We start from the raw sequence: 19,085 nt of genomic DNA, 5'->3' as shown, positions 1-19,085 counted from the left end.
GAATGCAGCCCCGTATTGATGAAGCACATAGAGGACATCATCCCCGAGCTGCTAACATTGGATGATGACAAAGCACAATTTGGAAAACGGAAGTGTACGCCTCCAATGTTGAAGGGAATTCCAAGAAGCAAATCCCTGGTCATCACACAGGATCTGACCAACATGCTCTTCCAACGGGTGGTGGGCAGTTTGCCGATCAAGGACATCTCAGGACTAAGGAGAAATGAGGGTTCTGACGGCACCACGAACGCATTCTGGGCAAATGCTCACATGTACAATGAGATATGGGACACCGTGTGGAATTTCACAAGGCTTTTGCAGTGGTGGCAGAAAACTCAGGTCGACCCACTGGCTCGGAGGACAAGACGTGCTTTAGAAAACAGTTTGACACCGCCACCGGTTTTCGACTGCCAGAGCAGCAGTTCTCTAGAGACTCTTGCAAGCCCTGCACAGGACATTGTATCGATGGAAACAGTGAAGGCGGAGATAATCATTGAGATGCTCTTAACAAAGTTATTAAAGAACCGCGAAGGGTGCATCAGTAAAAGTGAAATCCTGGTCCTCAAACAGGGCCTCGTTGAAAAAATTGTGGAAAGAGTCAACCTGCACTTTGATTGCACACAAAAAAACTTCAATAACCTCAACAAGACTATTCTCAAGAAGCTGTCTAAGATGATTGGCAATGAAGAAATGGTGCTGCTCTCCTTGAAAAAAGGGGAAATCAAAGTAAAAAACTACACCATCTCTGCCATCAAAGATTACATAACGCCAACAGAGAGAATAAGCTTCAAGCGCCGGTTAGTCGGCGGCATACGCTCAACCATGGACATCCTTAAAATGAAAGACGAAATAGAAATGGACGAAGACCTCAGAGGCGACCCCCTGCGCCAGCTAGTCAACCTGATGGGGTTGATGTTTAAGGAACATTGAAACAACCTCCCACCACCTAAAAGGAGGTGGAGTCAACAATCAAACAAGAACAAAACTGGCTCTTAGAGTTGTATTGACACGCTTTCTCCCCAAAAGCGTGAGAATACCACGTTCCACAACGTAGCCATTACACGTTGTGCTTTTTATGGCGATTGGCAAACAGCTTTCGGGTGCATTACCACCACCCACTGATCTGGAGTGATATCCTCTGCTGTGATAAACCTAAAACACTTTTAGCACTTCTACTTCCCTATTGTTACGTTCCAGCTCCCAAAAGGGAGGGGAACATGACAACCCACTGCTCCGGCCCACCAGTGCCGGCAAAAGGGGTACGGAGTCGCGGTGCGAGAAAAGGACAAACACCAAATACAGTACAACGCTTTTATCTAACAAAATAAATACACATAAATAAACAATAACTTTCTGGGAAAAGGGGAGGGCTGGCCGGACCAAAACAAAGAAATAAACAAAAAGGTCCCCACCCCTAACCTGTACTAACCCCCAATTGAAAACATAATCTCTACCTGGCACACGGTCAAGGCGCCCTAACCAAACTTAGGTTAGGTGGTGGTGATAGATTTTTGTGTGTAATGTATGTTAAGTGTGTTTAGTGTTTTGCAAATCTACCATGAACTACACATGCAGTAGGAAGCACTTGCTGGTATTTAAAATTATATTGCTTACAAATAACTTATATTATCCATCAATCCATCGATTGTCAAACCGCTTATCCTGCACACAGGGTCGCGGGGGGCTGGAGTCCATCCCAGCCAACTTCGGGCGATAGACAGGGTACATCCTGGATTGGTCGCCAGCCAATCGCAGGACTACACAGAGACATACAACCATTCACACTCACATTCACACATCTACGGGCAATTTAAAGTCCCCAATCAACCTGATCCCCAGAGCAGGTCTTTGGACTGTGGGAGGAAGCCGGAGAACCCGGAGAGAACCCACGCAGACACGGGGAGAACATGCAGACTCCACACAGAAAGGTCAGTGGGCGGAATCGAACCCAGAACCTTCTTGCTGTGAAGCAACAGTGCTAACCACCACGCCGCCGTGCCGCCCAACTTATATTATATATTACAAAAAAATATATATATATTATAAATATAAATATATCTTCTATTAATTATTCTGCTATTATGATCACAAACATACATGCACAAAGGTGCAGAAAGACATAGATAAGTGTTTGTTCTACTTACAGAGAATGTACAGAGAATTGAAATACACAAACAAGAACACAATTCAAACCTGAAAAACAATAGCTTTATTCATATAGGAATACATGTATTTATTAGATTTATTGGTTCAACTTTTCATAATCAGAGACTGGGCCAAAATATACTGGTAGGCTGTTCGATACATTTGCACTACAAGTTTTCAACAGCAGAGGTCATCATAGAGTTTGCAATGCATTGAATGAATGAACCTTTTTCCGATACAATTGGCTGGAAAGCTTCACTGGTTCAGAAAGCTTCACTTTGCCATCACAACTGTCAGGGATGCGAGGAAGGCAGGACTCACACGCAGACTTTACGAAATACAAAAGGACTTTAATAGTCAAAAACTCCCAAAAGGGCAAAAAGGCAAAAACACAGGCAGGAACCAAGAACCGGCAGGACATTTGTTAGGGATTTAAGCCAGAAGTGCACCCCTAGTCAGGAAATTATAGTACGTGTAATAATGTTTAGTGTTAGAATTATAGTTTGTGTGATGTTAGATATTAGTTAATACATTAACATGTTAGATGAAGTGAATGCAATTTCAATCAAACACAATTCATAGTCATGTTAATCATATAAACACTGTACACATTAACATTCTGTCACAATGTGATGTTAAAACCTGGGGACGGATGCCAATTGCCGTTCTTTATGGATTTCTTCCAATTTTATCCCCAAAGAGGGTTTTTTGGGAGTTTTTTCTCCTGTCAGGTAGTAAATGAACAACTTCATGTAAGGCAGCCGACTGAGGCAAATGTCTTGAGAATTGGACCACATGAACTGTCTTAGATCTTATGATGAAGTGTGATGAACGGTGATCATTAATGATGGGTTGTTGTAATGAAAGTGTACTAGTTATAAGATGAAGACTTAAACGATGTATGCTTTGTTAAATTCACTCATTGAGGCATAAAGCCGAATGTATCTACATTGAGTGCATTGGAATGTGAGGGACAGCTAGTACAGTGAGGTTTCAGGTTACAGCTGCAGCTTCACACCTCGACGTGGAAGGGACAATGGAGGAGGTGACCCTTTGGAGAAGAGGCCAATGACATTCAAATGCACCAAGGAAGACACACCTCAAGAGGTTTCAAAGGGCCATGGCGGGGGAAAGACTGTTAGATTTTCTCCTGCAGCCGCGTTGATAAGTCACTTCAGACTTGCTCAGAGGATTCTCTATTTCGCGAAATATTCCACTGTTCGCTTAGTATTTCACTTTGTAATTGCATTCCTTATAACATTGTTCAGTTATTAAATACTTTTTGATTTTGAATTTAAACGAATTGACTCATTCGTGTCCTCGTTTCCGGCCGGGACGAGAACAAGGATTGAGTCCTCCCTCGAGAGCCTTCCGAAACCTTAACACATTCGACAATGACAAGAGACACACACGGCTTAAATACACTAGGGAGGTGCAGGTGATTGCACACAGGTGGAAACAATCAGACAATCACAGGGGATGACAGGACAAGGCAGGAAGTGAAGTTACCCAGGCAGACAAGAGGCAGAAAACTACAAAATAAGACAGGAAATAAACCACACTGTGACACATACACGCGTTAGCACCAACAAAGTGGTTTAAACCGGTTGTTAACACCTCATTATGGAGTAAAATACACACGTCAGCGCCAACAAACAGTTTGTTACTGTTTGTCCTCAGAGCTCACAGCGCGGCGCACGCAAGCACACAAGGAGGTGTGAAAAGGCCAACGTGATCTCCAAAACCTAAAACCTAAAAATGTATATAGATATTCGTCACAATACATACTAACTGGCGGTGGTTAACCATGCCCCTTGAGTGAACGTCTCTCCTCCATGTTGGATGTTTTGAGGGGGTTAGGGTTAGCATTGTACTCTTACAATTTAACATTGATTTCTCGTTAAAAATGCAATCATAACACGTTTATTTTACATCGTTAGACTTCCCCATTCACTTTGAATAGGGTGACATCATCGGTTGCCAGTCTGTATTTATTTAGTATGTATCACTACGAATTTGTATCTTCAAGATTTTCGTATACATTTTTACGAACAGCTTTTGGGGATCAGGCTGGAAAAGGCGCGCAAGGGACATGCGAGGGACACGCAAGGGGCTTGCGTCTGCGTGTCCTTGCGTCTCTCTGAAAACGCAGAAGCATAAACTAGGCTTCAGTCGACGTTAGCTTGTTGCAAACACGAACAGCGCAGGATATATTGCTAACACGTTACCACGTCCTTAACAATAGCTCACCGTTCACATCTGCAGCAGGGCTGTAGTGGAGGGTATTTCCAAAATTCTAGACGCACGTAAACGCGTTTACGTGCGTCTAGAATTTTGGAAATAGCGTTTACGCACCTATAAATAGCGTTTATGCACCTCTAAGTGGCGTTTACGCACCTCAAAGTTCCCTGCGCCTTGTATTCTTCCGTTGGAATAATCCGAAATAAACTTGGTGTAATTTTAAAACAGCTAAGACTACGTTTCCTTTTGTTGAACATATAAACGCCGTAGTCGGAATCATGTTCATCTGCGCTGTATTACGGTCTGTGAGCATCCAATCAGTGCCTTGCGGCTGCAGCAGCGACCAATCAGGATCCAGGAGGTGTGTAAACATACACGCTGTGGATCAGCCCAGTGGTCCCCAACCTTTCTTACCTCACGGACCGGTTTCATGTCAGACAATATTTCGCTGACCGGTCGAGAAGGTCCGACGGAAAACGCCTGGTGACGCGTAGATTAGACGAGAAGTCAGTTATCAATGTGAAAAAAACATGTTGTATGGGCTATTTATGATGACGTAGGTAGTACATGAGTGTTCCTTGAACTTATGTTGTCAGTGTAATTGACAGGCTGCTTAACTGGTTAACTCTTAAATTCAACATATTTTTTCAGGCAGTGAGAGGACAGGCAATGATGCAGAGAGCACAGGGAGAGAAACACCAGGTCCAATAGAGAGAGAAGCACAGAGGAACGTGTTCTGGGGTTCATGGCTCCTCTGTGCAAGGCAGGACCTGACGTGGAGGACAAGGAGGCCCTCTGGGCACTACTGTGAAAAGGAGACTCCGTATGTAGATAGTTCTTAATCTGCAATTGTGTTGTTATGTTGTGTTGACATACTTTTCTTTACTGTTTTCTTAGATTTAATAAACTACAAACTACTAACACATGTATTCATTGTCATTGATTGTATATGACTTTTACTGATAACTCAATGCAATATAGCCAGGACAGCCTTACAGAGTCGCGACGCTTTGTGTTGCGTTGCTTCGCATCGCGTCGAGGTCTGTATGATCACAAAATTCAGAGTTTACCCACCTCTAATTTTACCACTACAGCACTGATCTGCAGGTTATCTGGCAGGTTGCAAAAAGGAGACATCTTAACGTTATCTAACGCTAAGCATAGCTAGCCATGCACATGGGGACTGTCGGCTTTTTAAATTTGGTCGAAAATAACACTAAATAACAAATAGCCTCAACAGAACAACTAGCAAAGATATGAAGACAATAATGCACATATAATTGTTTTACATTTAGACGGATGGAAATGTATTTCTCCTTACCTTTTACATGTGCTTTCTTAATCTGGTTGTGACAGACGGCCTTGGCCTTGCTTTTCCCGGTCATGTCAGATACTCGATTGTCTCAGTTTATCATGAATGGATCTAATAAATGTTATGTTTTTGAAGTTCATGCAAATCCTACATGACTGAATTACGTTCACGTTGGAAACATGAATTAAAATCGTTCGAAATACACGTTGCACTAAAGTAAGTGTGACAACCAGCCAATATCATTTATATGAGTGAAGAAGCGCCGATACTTAAAGGTCACACACTTGGTTGCAGCGTTTCTATTTAAAAAGCAGTCATTGGTACAAGTCAGCTGCTGGCGCAGAGCCTCCGCCACGCAGACCGAGGTGGTCCGATCATCTCACCGGATGGGTGGTGTCTCGTTAAGGCGTCGCAGTGTTTTCTTCTGACTTGCTTTCGGTTTGCCTGTGGAGACGGGGAAGTGGGGCGGGTGCCCAGTTGCCTCCGCATCCGCTTCCAGTGCAGCTGTACGCGGCGCGCACGCCGCGCTCTGCCACTGGCCGACTGCTCTCTCAGTGGAACGGTTCAGGTTAAACACCTCGAGACATGGCTGCAAACGTCACGCCCGGAGCTTGCGAGGGCATCAACATCAACTTTACGCACGCCTTTCTGCCGCCCGTCTTCGTCACCGTGTTCGTCGTCGGGACGCTGTCCAACATCTGGGGGCTGCGCAGCGTGTACAACAGCTGGAGCAAAATCGGGAGCATCAACGTCTTCATGTTCAACCTCGGCGTGGCGGACCTTCTGTACCTGTCCACCTTGCCCTTCCTCATGCACTACTACGCGCGCAGCAGCCGCTGGACGTTCGGCCAGACGTTCTGCAAGGTGACGCGCTTCTGCTTCAACCTCAACCTGTACGGCAGCATCGGCTTCCTCACCTGCATCAGCGTGTACAGGTACCTGGGCATCGTGCACCCCATGTGGGTGATGGGCAAGATCACCAGCCGCCACTCGCTGGCCGTCAGCGCGCTGGTCTGGCTGCTCGTCTTCATCCAGATCCTGCCCGACATGTTCTTCGACAAGAACAGCCCGGGGTCACCGGACTCGTGTTACGACACCACGTCGGACGAGCTGATCCGCGTCTACCTGCCGTACAGCGTCGGCTGGGCCGTCACGGGCTTCGCCGTGCCGCTGGTCGTCATCCTGGTCTGCTACGGTCACGTGGTCGTGGTCCTCGCCACGAAGGCCAACGTGAACCCCTTGCTGAAGCAGAGGTGCCTGAGGCTGGTGGCGATCCTGCTGATCCTCTTCTCCGTGTGCTTCGTGCCGTACCACGTGTTTCGGAACCTCAACCTGAAGACCAGGATCATGAAACGGAGCGGCGTCTGCGACGCGAGCTTCGACGACATCTACGTCGCGCACCAGGTGGGCAGGTGCCTGGCGTGCCTGAACAGCGCCTTGAACCCGCTGATTTACATCGTGGGCAACGACGAGTTCCTCGCGAGGCTCCATCACATCGGCAGGCGGGCCCGGCTGTCCCTGGCCGGCCTGACGGGGGCCGTCCTGTACCGCAGGCCGATGGAGGCGGACCCGGACTCGCCATGCGGGACTCCCGGTAATAACTCGGAGCTAATGAACGCACGGGACGCGCACTCGGGTTCGCTGTTGTCCGCTGCGTGACGGCTGTTGCGCAGCCGGTGCTGGTGTTTCTCGCGTGGTTTTAACGCTCGTGCGTTCATGTGTTCATGTGTTGCACCTTGTTGCTGAATGTGATCGCTTTGCGCAGTGGAAGTCCAGTTTACGCAATGTGCTCCAAGCGCTCAGGACGTGTTTCACTGTTACACGTGAGGCTGTTCCCGTGGATTATGTCACAAAGAAGGTTTGCAACTGTTCCCTCGGCTCTTTTATTAGACAACAAACACAAAGTAAATAAGGAACTGCAACGCGGACGTGCAGGCCTCATAGATTTACATCTTTCTTTCCACTCTGCTGCACACAGAACAGTGAAAGTACATTGACACACTGTAAAATAAGCAAAATCATTGTATTACCGGTGTTTACTTCCTCAAAGCAGTATTATTAACACAATGTAATGAATAAAGTACTTGTTGTGCAGAATGCCACCCGTCAGAATGATTTGTTACAACAAGTGTCATTGTCATTCATGACACGACGACACTGTGTTCACGTCCTGTAACGGAAGGCGTTGTCCTGCTACGCTGGTTCATATAGTGTGTTAAAGTTGATGTACGATATCCTATTTATATATTGATTAAATCAATATAACCTTTTGCAACGTATTGACTTTTTCAAGCTGACTGTACGAATGTTATTACCAAACTGTTAATACATTCTTTGGCCTTCAAAAGTGATGACACGCTACCAAGCGCTGATGCTCGGGTCGCCATAACAACGCGACGGGTCGCAACAGCTCCTCCTGCTCGCCGTTTGAAACAAATGAGTGTTGCTACCATACAGACTTTGAGGAATTCAAAAGTCTACTGAAGTAAAGTGATGGAGTAAATGGACACCTCCGGTTTGGAAACTGAACATGGAAAGGAAACACAAATCAACTCAGTTATTGAAGACATAAGGAGCGAAGTAACATCTTCTCTGCCAAAACGAGCCATATTCTGAATGCTTATAGCGCTCACTGATTTGCAACCGAAACAGCAGGGCTATTCTCTCACACGCAGCTGATAAGGGAGAAATAATGGTGCTATCTCAAAGTGCACACGTGTGTTTTTGTTTCCTCAAATAAGCACGTCTTGACTGAGGGCGTCTGCAGAGTGGAATTCTTTTTCTTTCTCGCTCATGCGTGAGTTATTTATTGCGGCAAACCTCTCACACGGCTGAGAGTCTCTGCTCGGTGCGAGGCCTGTTACAACGCGTTACTAAATGTTGGACCAAGTCCACATTCCGAAACACTGACTTCTTTATTTTCAATTTAAAGTACATTTAAAAAAAGAATGTAGCTCGGGGACACAGCCGGCCTCCTTTATGAACCAGGCACATAACAGATCGGCGTTTGAGAATAACAGAAACATGTTACACTCTTGAGTATTGCATTGGTTATTGTGCAACTGAATGAAAAGTGGAATACGGTCAGTAACAGAGACGTTTCACAACACCTTCAGCTGCGTCATACACGGCGTTACAGGAAAGGGAGCAATCCAGTCACCTCTCTGCGACTGCATTTAACAAGAATGGACCCGTAATCGAGGGTGATTTGTAAGTGCGTCATTAGGGAAGCAGAGCGGGAACCCTTCCAGCAATTCCAAGCACCAGGTCCAGGAAGGCCGCGGGGCCGGAGGGACCAAGTGAGCTGGCCAATATGCGGCTTCCTGGTTTGTTGGGGGGTTAACGGCCGTGGCTCGCGAATCTGACCAGGCTCGTGTTGTAAACAGGAAAATATATCACTCCTGGTCCAACATTCCGTCCGGCCCATTAAAGTGTGCACAGAAAGGCGAAAGGGGTTTTGTTATTGGACCAGAGGCGCAGAGAAAATAATTCACAAGCCGGCCAACATTTCTTCTGTATAAATACGCTGTGCACAAACCGGTTTCTCGCCAAAAGCAAAATTGTTTTGTGTTAACAGTGTGTGATGTAACGACAGGAACACAGTGTAGTCCTTCACGTTTCCTTAAGGCAAAATCAGTCTCCTGCAGAGGTCAAAGATTTATTTAACTTCATCTTTCTGAACCAGAACCCCTGAATATATTCCCATCTTGTTCAGTTTGTCTCAAAGGCTTGACTGAGCGCTTACTCAACCCGAGTGCCTTCTTCTTCTGCAGCAGGACTCCTGACACAAACCTGCTTTGTCTCCACAGATGAACGCCATCGTGCTCATTCATTCCTCCCACTTGTTTTGTGATCCTGTAACTGCAGTCGGGTGAGAAAAACACAGAGCCGCATGATGAATCTGCACAAGCACTTAGAGGAAAGCTCAGCTAAGCCCGGAGAACAAGGGTTAGAAGATCAGCGACGCCGCCTTCCTCACGTCGTCCCGCTGCAGCGCCGCTTCCATTCGTTTACGTAAAGAGTAAATGAAAGTATAGTTGTTATTTCGACTTGTGCCAACATGTACATCTGTGTCAATCCCCATAAACAGTTGTTCCTGAACCTCAGATCTTAACTATTACAACATGAAAACGCGTGTTCCCTAAGCTTAAAAAAATAACAATTTCCACCAGAACCAGAATCTTCTTCTAAACAGAGACGTTCAAAACTAAAAGCAGACGGTAATTGTTGACATCCGAATGACGTAGGAATCTGAACACGGGGAAACATAAGATGAGTATTTCTTTGTGGGTGTTTAAATATTACAGGTGCTATTCTTTGGATTGTTTGCTGTACTTATTCAATCTCTCCAGACCAGACGTGGTGCTTGTTGGGGAAGTGGAAAGCGTTTATTGTCGCTGTCCAGCTGGAACGAAGCGTCCTTTACAATCAGAGGTACAATGCGGGTTTGTGTCTTTGAGGAGTGCAGACTTGTTTTTAGTTTTTTGGGGGCTTTCTCTTCCCTGCTGACACCTGCTATCGGCATTATTATTGGTCACATTACTGTTACTGTCATCATAAACCAACATTACCAACTTTGCTTCTTTCCCTCCTCACGAGTGTTGGTTGCATTTTGCTAAAATTGTCAAATGATTTCCACCACTTTCTCACGTACCATTCTCAAGGTGAACTTACTAAGCCCCAAACCATTTACCTCAGCACACTGAATGGACGTCTCAGCCTGCAGCTGCTGATCCGACACAGTCAACTGTTTTTGGATAAAATGAGTTCTGTCGTGTTGGTGAGACGTCAACATGTAAAGCGCCTGGTGATACACACACTGAATGAATACATCTTGGAACGACAAGGATGACAAATATAACAATACATATATTGTTGTATTTTGTTTGTCTAAATTGTCACTGAGGAGACGAGGCCGTCCTCATCTATAAATCAAGCCTAGTTTAATGAGCTAATGTGCTCCATCTGGCCGGTGAGAGAATCGAGTTAACGTCGCTGTCTCCCGCCCGTAATGACATTGAGATTCTTGTTGAACTCCCATTTGCACCCACAGAAGAGATATGAAACCTCAAATCAAAAATGATATATGAAATCACCTTTTTATTAGACTGTTGTGTTAATCATATGTGTCCTACCTTGTTTTTACATATCAGGATTCACAGCGAAACTGAAATTGAGTGAAACGAACTTTGCACTATTGCAGACGTATAAGATTATTCCGATCAGCTAAGTTTACTTTCCAACAATGAGATCATGAGATCACATATTATTATTGTCTGTGTCCCAGCTGCTAAACCACTGGATCACAGGGACCTGTCAACCCACCTGTCAACCACAGCCCTGTGAACTGAGCAAAAACAGGGGAAAACATCAGCAAAATCTAATAGGAATCACAATCTTCCTAAAAAATGTCACTGGGAAAATTCCGGAGTCTGTGAAAGAATCAACATGCCCTCCATCCATCCATCCATTGTCAGACCGCTTATCCTGCACACAGGGTCGCGGGGGGGCTGGAGTCCATCCCAGCCAACTTCGGGCGATAGACAGGGTACAATCAACATGCCCTGAATTTTAAAAATGTTATTTGCATATAAGCAGCTCTGAATGTTCTTGCATTCCAGAGGACATCTACACGGTGGTGAAAGATATGACTGAAGCCTGATGATAGATGATTCATCCAGATTAAACTGCACTTCAGGTATTGTGTTATATTCAACTGAATGTGCATTGGAATTATGTGAAGTGAAAGCATCACAACACAGCCCACTAGAGAATGTATTTTCAACATATATCTGTTTAACATCATGAGGGATTTTGCATTTTCCCCTCACAGTCAACCTGAGTCCTTTCTCAGCATCTGTCCACCAGAGACCGACCACCGGGCTTTTACATGGACCTGGAAATAGATGCAGTGAGCATGAAGTATGTAACCGCAGACTCATTCTGCCCAAAATACTCCAAATCATCGGCTGGTAAGATAACAACGGCTCGCTGGGCGGGACAGAACCGCTGAGCTGCCTGTTTCTCACCACAATGAGACGGTTCTCATGCTGCGTTTGTCGCTCACTCACAGAACCCGCAGAACCACGCAGATCTGCCGAAGCCGAGTCGCGCTCAGCCTGACAGGAACACGGTTCACTTACACTGTGTTTGGTCTATTATTCCTCCAATTTAAAGTTTAAAGGGGGAATTAAAAAAAAAATCTAGTGCTGTGTAGGTAAAGGTGTTGTCTTGGGCAGACGCGTCATCACGCATCTTAACCTATGAGAGAATTTGGAGGCGGGTCCAGGACGGGTCTTTGAGCTCACATGAGCCCAAACGGAAGAACAGGCCGAGAAAGAGAGAAAGGCGGCAAAATCCCACGCGCGCACAAAACATTGTGCAATTAATCGCCATTAAAAATTGTAATCGTAAGCGCATTCCAGAAATTCAGATATTGTGCAACGCTAGTGATTCCATCATAGAAAAATAATGTCTTATTTCGTAATCCCAACCATCAAGCGAACAAGACAACTTCCTCTGGTGTTCTTTGGGAATAAGGCTGCGGGTCTAACAAACAAAAGGAAAGGAAACCAAGGAAAGGCCAGATTGGAATCGTTTGTGGAACAGCAAAGGCTGAGCCTGCCGTGAAACGCCTCCATCTGCTGACAGAAGTCCAGAACTGAGGCAGAGGGACAGTTTGATAGTGCTGTTGGTGTGTTTGCTAATACGCTGGCTAAACATGTCTGGAAAGAGCTAGAAACAGTCCTTTCCCTCAGCTCCATCATATCATACACAGTATAAAAGCAGAAACATGATGGAATTGATAAGATGATTATTGTTATTATTTTATTATTATTATTTTAATGTAAAATATTACGAACAAATATACGTTTAAATGAAAGTTCATGTTATTTGTGTTACGATTAGTTAAGCGGGTCCAACCACGTGGCGCGCGCCCGATGACGTCAGCAGCCGTACGCCCTCCCGCTCGTTAGACGGCGTGCTCGCGCTCCACCGCTCTGCGCGTCCCCGTCGCGTCCCCGTCGCGTCCCCCGGCTCGTGGTCGCATCCTGGACGGATCCGACACGCGCGCTGTCCGCTCCCGCGCGGTACTGAACCTGGAGAGACATGGGAGCCGTTCTGGGAGCCCTTTCCCTCGCGAGCTGGGTGAGCTGTGACGGTGCCGGTGATATATTCACATGACATGTTTATTATTGTTATTATTATTATTATTATTATTGGGACGAGAGAACGTTACATTCAGAGGGACGTTCTGCGTAAATGGTCTTCTGTAATTCGTCGAAGGGGACGTTGTGGTCGGTCGGTGTCCCCGGTGAAGACGAAACGTGCTGCGGACACAACGGGGACACACGTATAGTCTGTTTACACGCCGTTAATGGGATTAAGCGCGTTGTGTTGTCGCACGCTGCGTGTCCTTTCAGGCTGTTTGTCCATCTAACAACGCGACATAAAATAACGAGGACACAGCAGCAGACTGGAAAGTGTAATAAATGAAACGTTAAAAGGTAATTACCAAAGAAAGGTTCCAAAAAGAAAAGGCCGCGGTGCTTCAGGGTTCATGCAAAAACAATGGAAACGTCACAACTTTACAGTAACGGGATACTCCTGGGTTCAGTTTCATGGGTATTTTAAAACAGAAAGAATAATAATAATAATAATTTCTCTCCGCAGTGATCAGGAAATATTTGGGCTTTTACTTGATGAGTAGATACAAGTGAATATAAATCCTGTCTGCTTCTCAGTGGAGGACTTTCACGTTTGAGAAGTTCAAGCAAAAGCGAACGGCGCTTATAAATAAAAGCAATTTCTTCGGCCTGTTTGGTCATGTGCTGCCTGCGTGTTTTCTGGCACACAGCTCGTGCTAAGCTGACCTTGTCTGGCTGGTTGGGGTATTAACTTGTTGACGATCCTCCCAGGCCTCCTTTATCTCTTGATTGTGCTCATGTTGGTGTTTGGGAGACAATCGCAAGCTTGTTTTGTCTTTTCATTGAAGTGAAACATACTGAGGGAGAGATGCCTTCTTTATTATTTTAAGGACGGGGAAGGAAGCCAGACTAAATAGCAGATAGGTGGAATCTCTGAGTTCAGACACGGACCGAGAGGTCACCAGACGGAGTCGCCTCGGCAGATGACTCTCAGGTGATGCTCTTTTCTCTCACGTTGGGTCGGATTGACCGTACTGACAAGCAGAGAGAAGACATTAGCCTCGGCCTCCGGCCAATTAGCAAGAGGACATGGGAAGGTTTTTTTTTTTTTTAACGCTGCGATCTCTCACTGCTCCTCGCGTGCTTTCACGGGCCGATTGCATTGATTCATTGTAAAAATACAGGAACTCTACCGTCAAAGGGCCCCACCGAAACTGAGCTTACAACTTAAAAAAAGACTACATTTCCTGTCCACAAGGTCGCTGTCGGAAGTTGAATGAGGATTTCTACCAGCTGCTCCTACAGGCAGATAACGAAGCGTGTGCTTTGGCTCCGTGGTGCCCCAGGTGCCGTGCCTGTGCAGCGGCGCGACGTGTCTGATGTGCAGCTGCTGCCCGAGCACCAGGAACTCCTCGGTGACCAGGATCATCTACGCCTCCATCTTGCTGCTGGGGACCATCGTCGCCTGCGTCATGCTGTCGCCCGGTGTGGACGAGCAGCTGAAAAGGGTACGAGCCGCGACTGCGGCGATACAGAAAATGCATCCGTAGAGCCGATGGCTTCATTCACAGTGTAATCCTATCAGTCATGCAGTGTACTCACATGCTCTGCACAGTGCTGCTTTCAGATGAACTCGCTGGCATTTCTGCACAGCGATCTGTTGCCACGTCATGGCCGTGTACTGACTCTGTGCCGTAGGTCCCGGGCTTCTGTGAAGACGGGGCCGGGTCTTCTATCCCCGGCCTGCAGGCCGACGTCAACTGTCAAATGTTCGTGGGCTACAAGGCAGTGTACCGCATTTGCTTTGGCATGAGTGTGTGGTTCCTGGGCTTCGCCCTTCTCACGATTAACACCAAGAACAGCAGAGACCCCCGAGCCGCCATCCACAATGGGTGAGTACCGCGTTTACCGGCACGCTGCCGTACTTACTAGTCAATATGTGGAAGGTACAGAGCAGGCCCATATAATATAAAATATATGCATAATGTTTTATTAGATTAATGTCTAGAGCTAATCATGAGCTTAGTTCCACGATACTTGTTGTGTGAGCAGATGAATCAGAGCACCTCTCCTCTTTCCTCCCATCTGTCGATGCGTAACAGGAAGGAGGAGGTGTGAATTTCTCCGTTTCTAGTCCTAAATCTAATCAGACATATGTTGTAAGTCTTCCTACAGGTCTGGGACTTCTTTGCCCGTCTCCGTGTCTTTTTAGCATAACCCGGTCAATGCATGAATATATATATCTGTGCTGCTCTCAAACGTCGAGAAGAAGCTTGCCACTGCCCGCCGTCGACTTCTTCTTCCTCGCAAGAAATAAATGGAAAATACAACTTTGATTCACGAGAGACTTTATGACTGATTCCTGATCGCATGAGAAACTCTTCCACCACTTACATCGATCACATTGACGATGTCCCCCGAGCGTCTCACTGGACCAGATGTGTTGTTACACAACATGTCGTTCAGCGGACGGCCTTTGTCCTGCACACACGCCTTAGATTCAAAGGTTAGACTGGTTTCTTAAGTCAGCCGCACACAATATTAGTTAACCACTCCGTCCGCGTCGTCCTCTCCGGTAGAACTAAGTGATAGTTCGGTTGAAGAACAATGAAAGAAAGAAGAAATATAAAATGCTGTTGTAATGTGGAAAGTGTCGATGATTTATAGCTGTGTGTGTTTAATGACGCGCTACTCTTTCGTTTTGTTTTCAGATTTTGGTTCTTTAAGTTTGCTGCCTTGGTGGCCATTACAGTCGGTGCCTTTTACATTCCCGATGGGCCTTTTACATACAGTAAGACATTTATACTGGAGTTTTCTTTGCATCTCAGTGGCAGATGAATAACCGAATGAACCCTGTCTGTCGCCTCAGCGTGGTTCGTCGCGGGTTCCGCTGGAGCTTTCTGTTTCATTCTGATCCAGCTGGTGCTCCTGGTGGACTTTGCCCACTCCTGGAACGAGTCCTGGGTGGACCGGATGGAGACGGGCAGCTCCAGGGGTTGGTATGCAGGTCAGTGACTCCAGCTGCGGCACAAACACAACTGTGTACTTTGCAACGACAACAATTTACGATTTTCTTATGTGATGTTGACGGACATGACGCCAATGGAAAGCTGCTCCCATTGCGAAGAAACCTTTTGGTCTGCTGGGACTGAATACTTATAAAGTTTGTAGTTTTGGGATATTTTTGATCATTTACCTTTTCTACCTTTTTTGCCTTTCAGCTTTGCTGGCGGTCACAATTGTCAACTACATCCTGTCATTCACGGCTGTCGCGCTGTTCTTTGTGTTCTACACCAAGCCTGATGGATGCTCCATCAACAAGTTCTTCATCAGCTTCAACATGTTGTTCTGCATCACAGTCTCCGTTATCTCTGTGCTGCCTAAAGTGCAGGTGAGCACCTCGGTGTCAGGCGAGCGCAGCCGCTCAGCGTTCCAGGGAAAGAGCAGGGAACGCTTTAGTGCACTGTGATGTTTTAAGAAGGTACACTGGGCGTTAGGGGAGTAGAAGAGATTATTATACTCATATGTAAACATACAAGTCTGTGCTTGATACTGAAGATCTCGAAGATCAAGTCTATTGATTTCCCACAATTGTACCTGTTTGTCCACAGGACTCGCAGACCCGTTCGGGTCTTCTACAGTCCTCCGTCATCACCCTGTACACCATGTATCTGACCTGGTCTGCCATGACCAATGAGCCTGGTGAGGGTGAAACAATCATGCACCTTTTCTAGCTCCACGTTCACACATTAAACTTGTTTTTCTCTCCTGCATTCAGACCGAGAATGCAACCCAAGTCTACTGAGGATCTTCCAGCGAATCGCGGTCCCCACCCCTGCCCCCCTGGAGATAGAGAACCAGACAGCCGTGGTGATCATCGGCACCGAGGAACCAGTCCGGACATCCCCGTACCTGCAGTGGTGGGATGCTCAGAGCATCGTGGGGCTCGCAATATTTGTCCTGTGCATCCTCTACTCAAGGTGAGACTCTCTTTTTAGTTGGAATGCGTCATTGGCTGACTCCGATCGGTGCGAGTCATCCGAGTTGGAGGGAGGGGGTGGGGGGGTTGACTTTTCCCTGACTTAAAAAGTAAAAGTCAGGGAACCTCTACGAAAGTAACAAACTAACTGTTATCATTAGAACTGTGACAGTGAGGTGCCATTGCAAGAAAGTCCGTTTGGACACACACGGTATCCGCTCATGCCTCTGTTCTTCCTCAGCATTCGTTCGTCCAGCACCAGCCAGGTGAACAAGCTGACCATGGCCTCCAAAGACTCGACCATCCTGGCCGAGGGCGGCAGCAGCCCCGACCTCTCGGAGGAGTCCGCAGGACCCAGGCGGCTGGAGGACAATGAGCGCGACATGGTCCAGTACAGCTACTCCTTCTTCCACTTCATGCTCTTCCTGGCCTCACTTTACATTATGATGACCCTCACCAACTGGTACAGGTCAGTCCTCCCCGTTTTCCACACGGGCCCCTTTGAGCGGTCAGAAGACTAGAAAGCCCTTTACAGGTACAGTCCATTTAATTATCCAAACCTGTTGTGTTGTGTTGTCGCCAGCCCGGATGCAGACTACGCCGTCACCAGCAAGTGGCCGGCCGTGTGGGTGAAGATCACCTCCAGCTGGGTGTGCTTGGGCCTGTACACGTGGACCCTGGTGGCCCCCATGATCCTCACCGACCGAGACTTCAGCTGATCAACTCCGTCCGCCACCCACCAAAGACTCTGACCACGTTGCCTAAACCTCAAAATGAAATGACAGTTTTTACATGTAATCGGAGTTTAGTGTAATTATTTCAGGGTCTGGTGCCAAAGTGGCTGCTTCAAGTTCTGATAGTGAAAGCAACCTATTTGTGTGTGTACTACTAATACTACTATCAACTGTGAATCAACTACAAGGTTAAAATACAATCTCCCAACAATCTAAACGCAGCAATTCATCATTAGTCAGATTTGACTAAATACAAATATATTGTTATAAATATAGGTGTATTACAGTAATAATGATAATGTAAACTGGTAAAACAATATAGTTTACTGCTATACTTTCCAATGACTTATAGTATGTACAACAATGTGTGAATAGAGTCATAGTTTTAGAAAGTACACAAGTCAAACCGTTGTTGGTAAAATTGGCACATTCCTGCGATATGTCTCAAAATGTTTCTGACCAATATTTATGGACTAACAATGTTTCACTGTAAAGGCGCGACGGTGGTTTGAGGTTGTAAATAGATCCTCACAGGAACAGACAATCCGAGAGGTTTCTGCTGAGTGACGCTGTTATTCTTTGTGCACGATAGCCTTAATGTTTATTATGTTTTCACTTGCAAAGAATGTCATCTTTTTTTAATCCAAAATGAAGTTTTGTTAGAAATGTCGGGGGAGGCTAATGAGAATATGTTTAAGAATATGAACGAAACCCGGCTTCTATGATACAGACGCTGACCAAATGCCTTGTAAGCCAAAGTGATCCACCGGAGTTAGTAAATGCTATTCACGCCTTGCTTTGAGATTCTCTGTGCAAAGTTTAACGCCAATAAATGAGCGAATACGTTTACCAATGAATCCTTGTTTCATGATAAAGAATAGAATCATCAAGTGGAAAACAAACACTGATGCCCCTCCACGCAGAGAATGCAGTGTTTCCATATATTCACACTGTACAAACTACAGCTTCACACCGACATGCAAATGACAAATATACTCCATGAACTGTTGCAAATGCTTAAATGCAGTCAAATGGGTGCTGAAGAGGCCCGAGGACACCGTCTCTCCATCTTTAGTCAACCTTTACTCTTCATTGGGGGCGCAGTGGCTCGCAGTCGATGAGCATCCCATCAGGAGGTCTCCCTGTCCAGAAGTCTCATTAAGCGGTTTCTGTGGGGACTTTTGGACGTGAATAAACAGGCTACCGAATTTGACCTAAAACAAACTCTCTCGAACACCTGCCACGTTACAGAGGACATTTTAAATAACGCAAAACACGTTTGGAATGTCCCCCATGCACCTCGGGACGTGGCGTCTCTTTCTCTCCATCGCTACCTTGCGTGTTTGACGCGGGGCACCTTTGTACCCCGGAGCCGGGACGAACCCGGGCAGGCGTAGACGGCCTCTCTCGTCCTCTCTGGACGTGCGCAGATGAATCTCACTCCACCCGCCGGAGAGGCCGCCGTGGTGTGAGAAAGGCCCGAAGTGAGACACGCTGCAGACTGGCTCCCCGTCGCTCCTGGACCA

At 46.4% G+C, this 19,085-nt stretch overlaps 2 protein-coding genes across 6 annotated transcripts; both read left to right on the top strand.

Annotated features, from left to right (window-relative positions):
• Positions 1-4,952: 4,952 nt before the first annotated feature.
• Positions 4,953-10,778, top strand: LOC120834613 (P2Y purinoceptor 1-like). Of its 3 annotated transcripts, none has more exons than XM_078092267.1 (3): positions 4,953-7,292; positions 9,508-9,569; positions 10,051-10,128. In XM_078092267.1, the coding sequence occupies exons 1-2, from the start codon at positions 6,284-6,286 to the stop codon at positions 9,549-9,551; spliced, it is 1,053 nt and encodes a 350-aa protein (XP_077948393.1). In that variant the 5' UTR covers positions 4,953-6,283; the 3' UTR covers positions 9,552-9,569; positions 10,051-10,128. The 3 variants fall into 3 exon arrangements, with proteins under 3 accessions (XP_077948393.1, XP_077948394.1, XP_077948392.1); XM_078092268.1 differs by lacking the exon at positions 10,051-10,128 and adding an exon at positions 10,006-10,020; XM_078092266.1 differs by having other exon boundaries at positions 9,508-10,778.
• serinc3 (serine incorporator 3) lies at positions 10,006-18,408 on the top strand. Of its 3 annotated transcripts, XM_078092264.1 has the most exons (12): positions 10,006-10,132; positions 11,320-11,396; positions 11,532-11,620; positions 14,193-14,354; positions 14,545-14,738; positions 15,558-15,637; positions 15,716-15,853; positions 16,068-16,237; positions 16,458-16,548; positions 16,625-16,826; positions 17,067-17,294; positions 17,409-18,408. In XM_078092264.1, exons 2-12 carry the CDS (start codon positions 11,360-11,362, stop codon positions 17,542-17,544), a joined length of 1,527 nt encoding a protein of 508 aa, XP_077948390.1. In that variant the 5' UTR covers positions 10,006-10,132; positions 11,320-11,359; the 3' UTR covers positions 17,545-18,408. The 3 variants fall into 3 exon arrangements, with proteins under 3 accessions (XP_077948390.1, XP_077948391.1, XP_040058619.2); XM_078092265.1 differs by lacking the exons at positions 10,006-10,132; positions 11,320-11,396 and having other exon boundaries at positions 11,553-11,670; XM_040202685.2 differs by lacking the exons at positions 10,006-10,132; positions 11,320-11,396; positions 11,532-11,620 and adding an exon at positions 12,608-12,847.
• The last annotated feature ends 677 nt before the right edge of the window (positions 18,409-19,085 follow it).

Source organism: Gasterosteus aculeatus, chromosome 17 (assembly GCF_964276395.1).
Source record: "Gasterosteus aculeatus chromosome 17, fGasAcu3.hap1.1, whole genome shotgun sequence".
Lineage (NCBI taxonomy): Eukaryota > Metazoa > Chordata > Actinopteri > Perciformes > Gasterosteidae > Gasterosteus > Gasterosteus aculeatus.
This window is presented reverse-complemented; position numbering and strand designations above follow the sequence as displayed.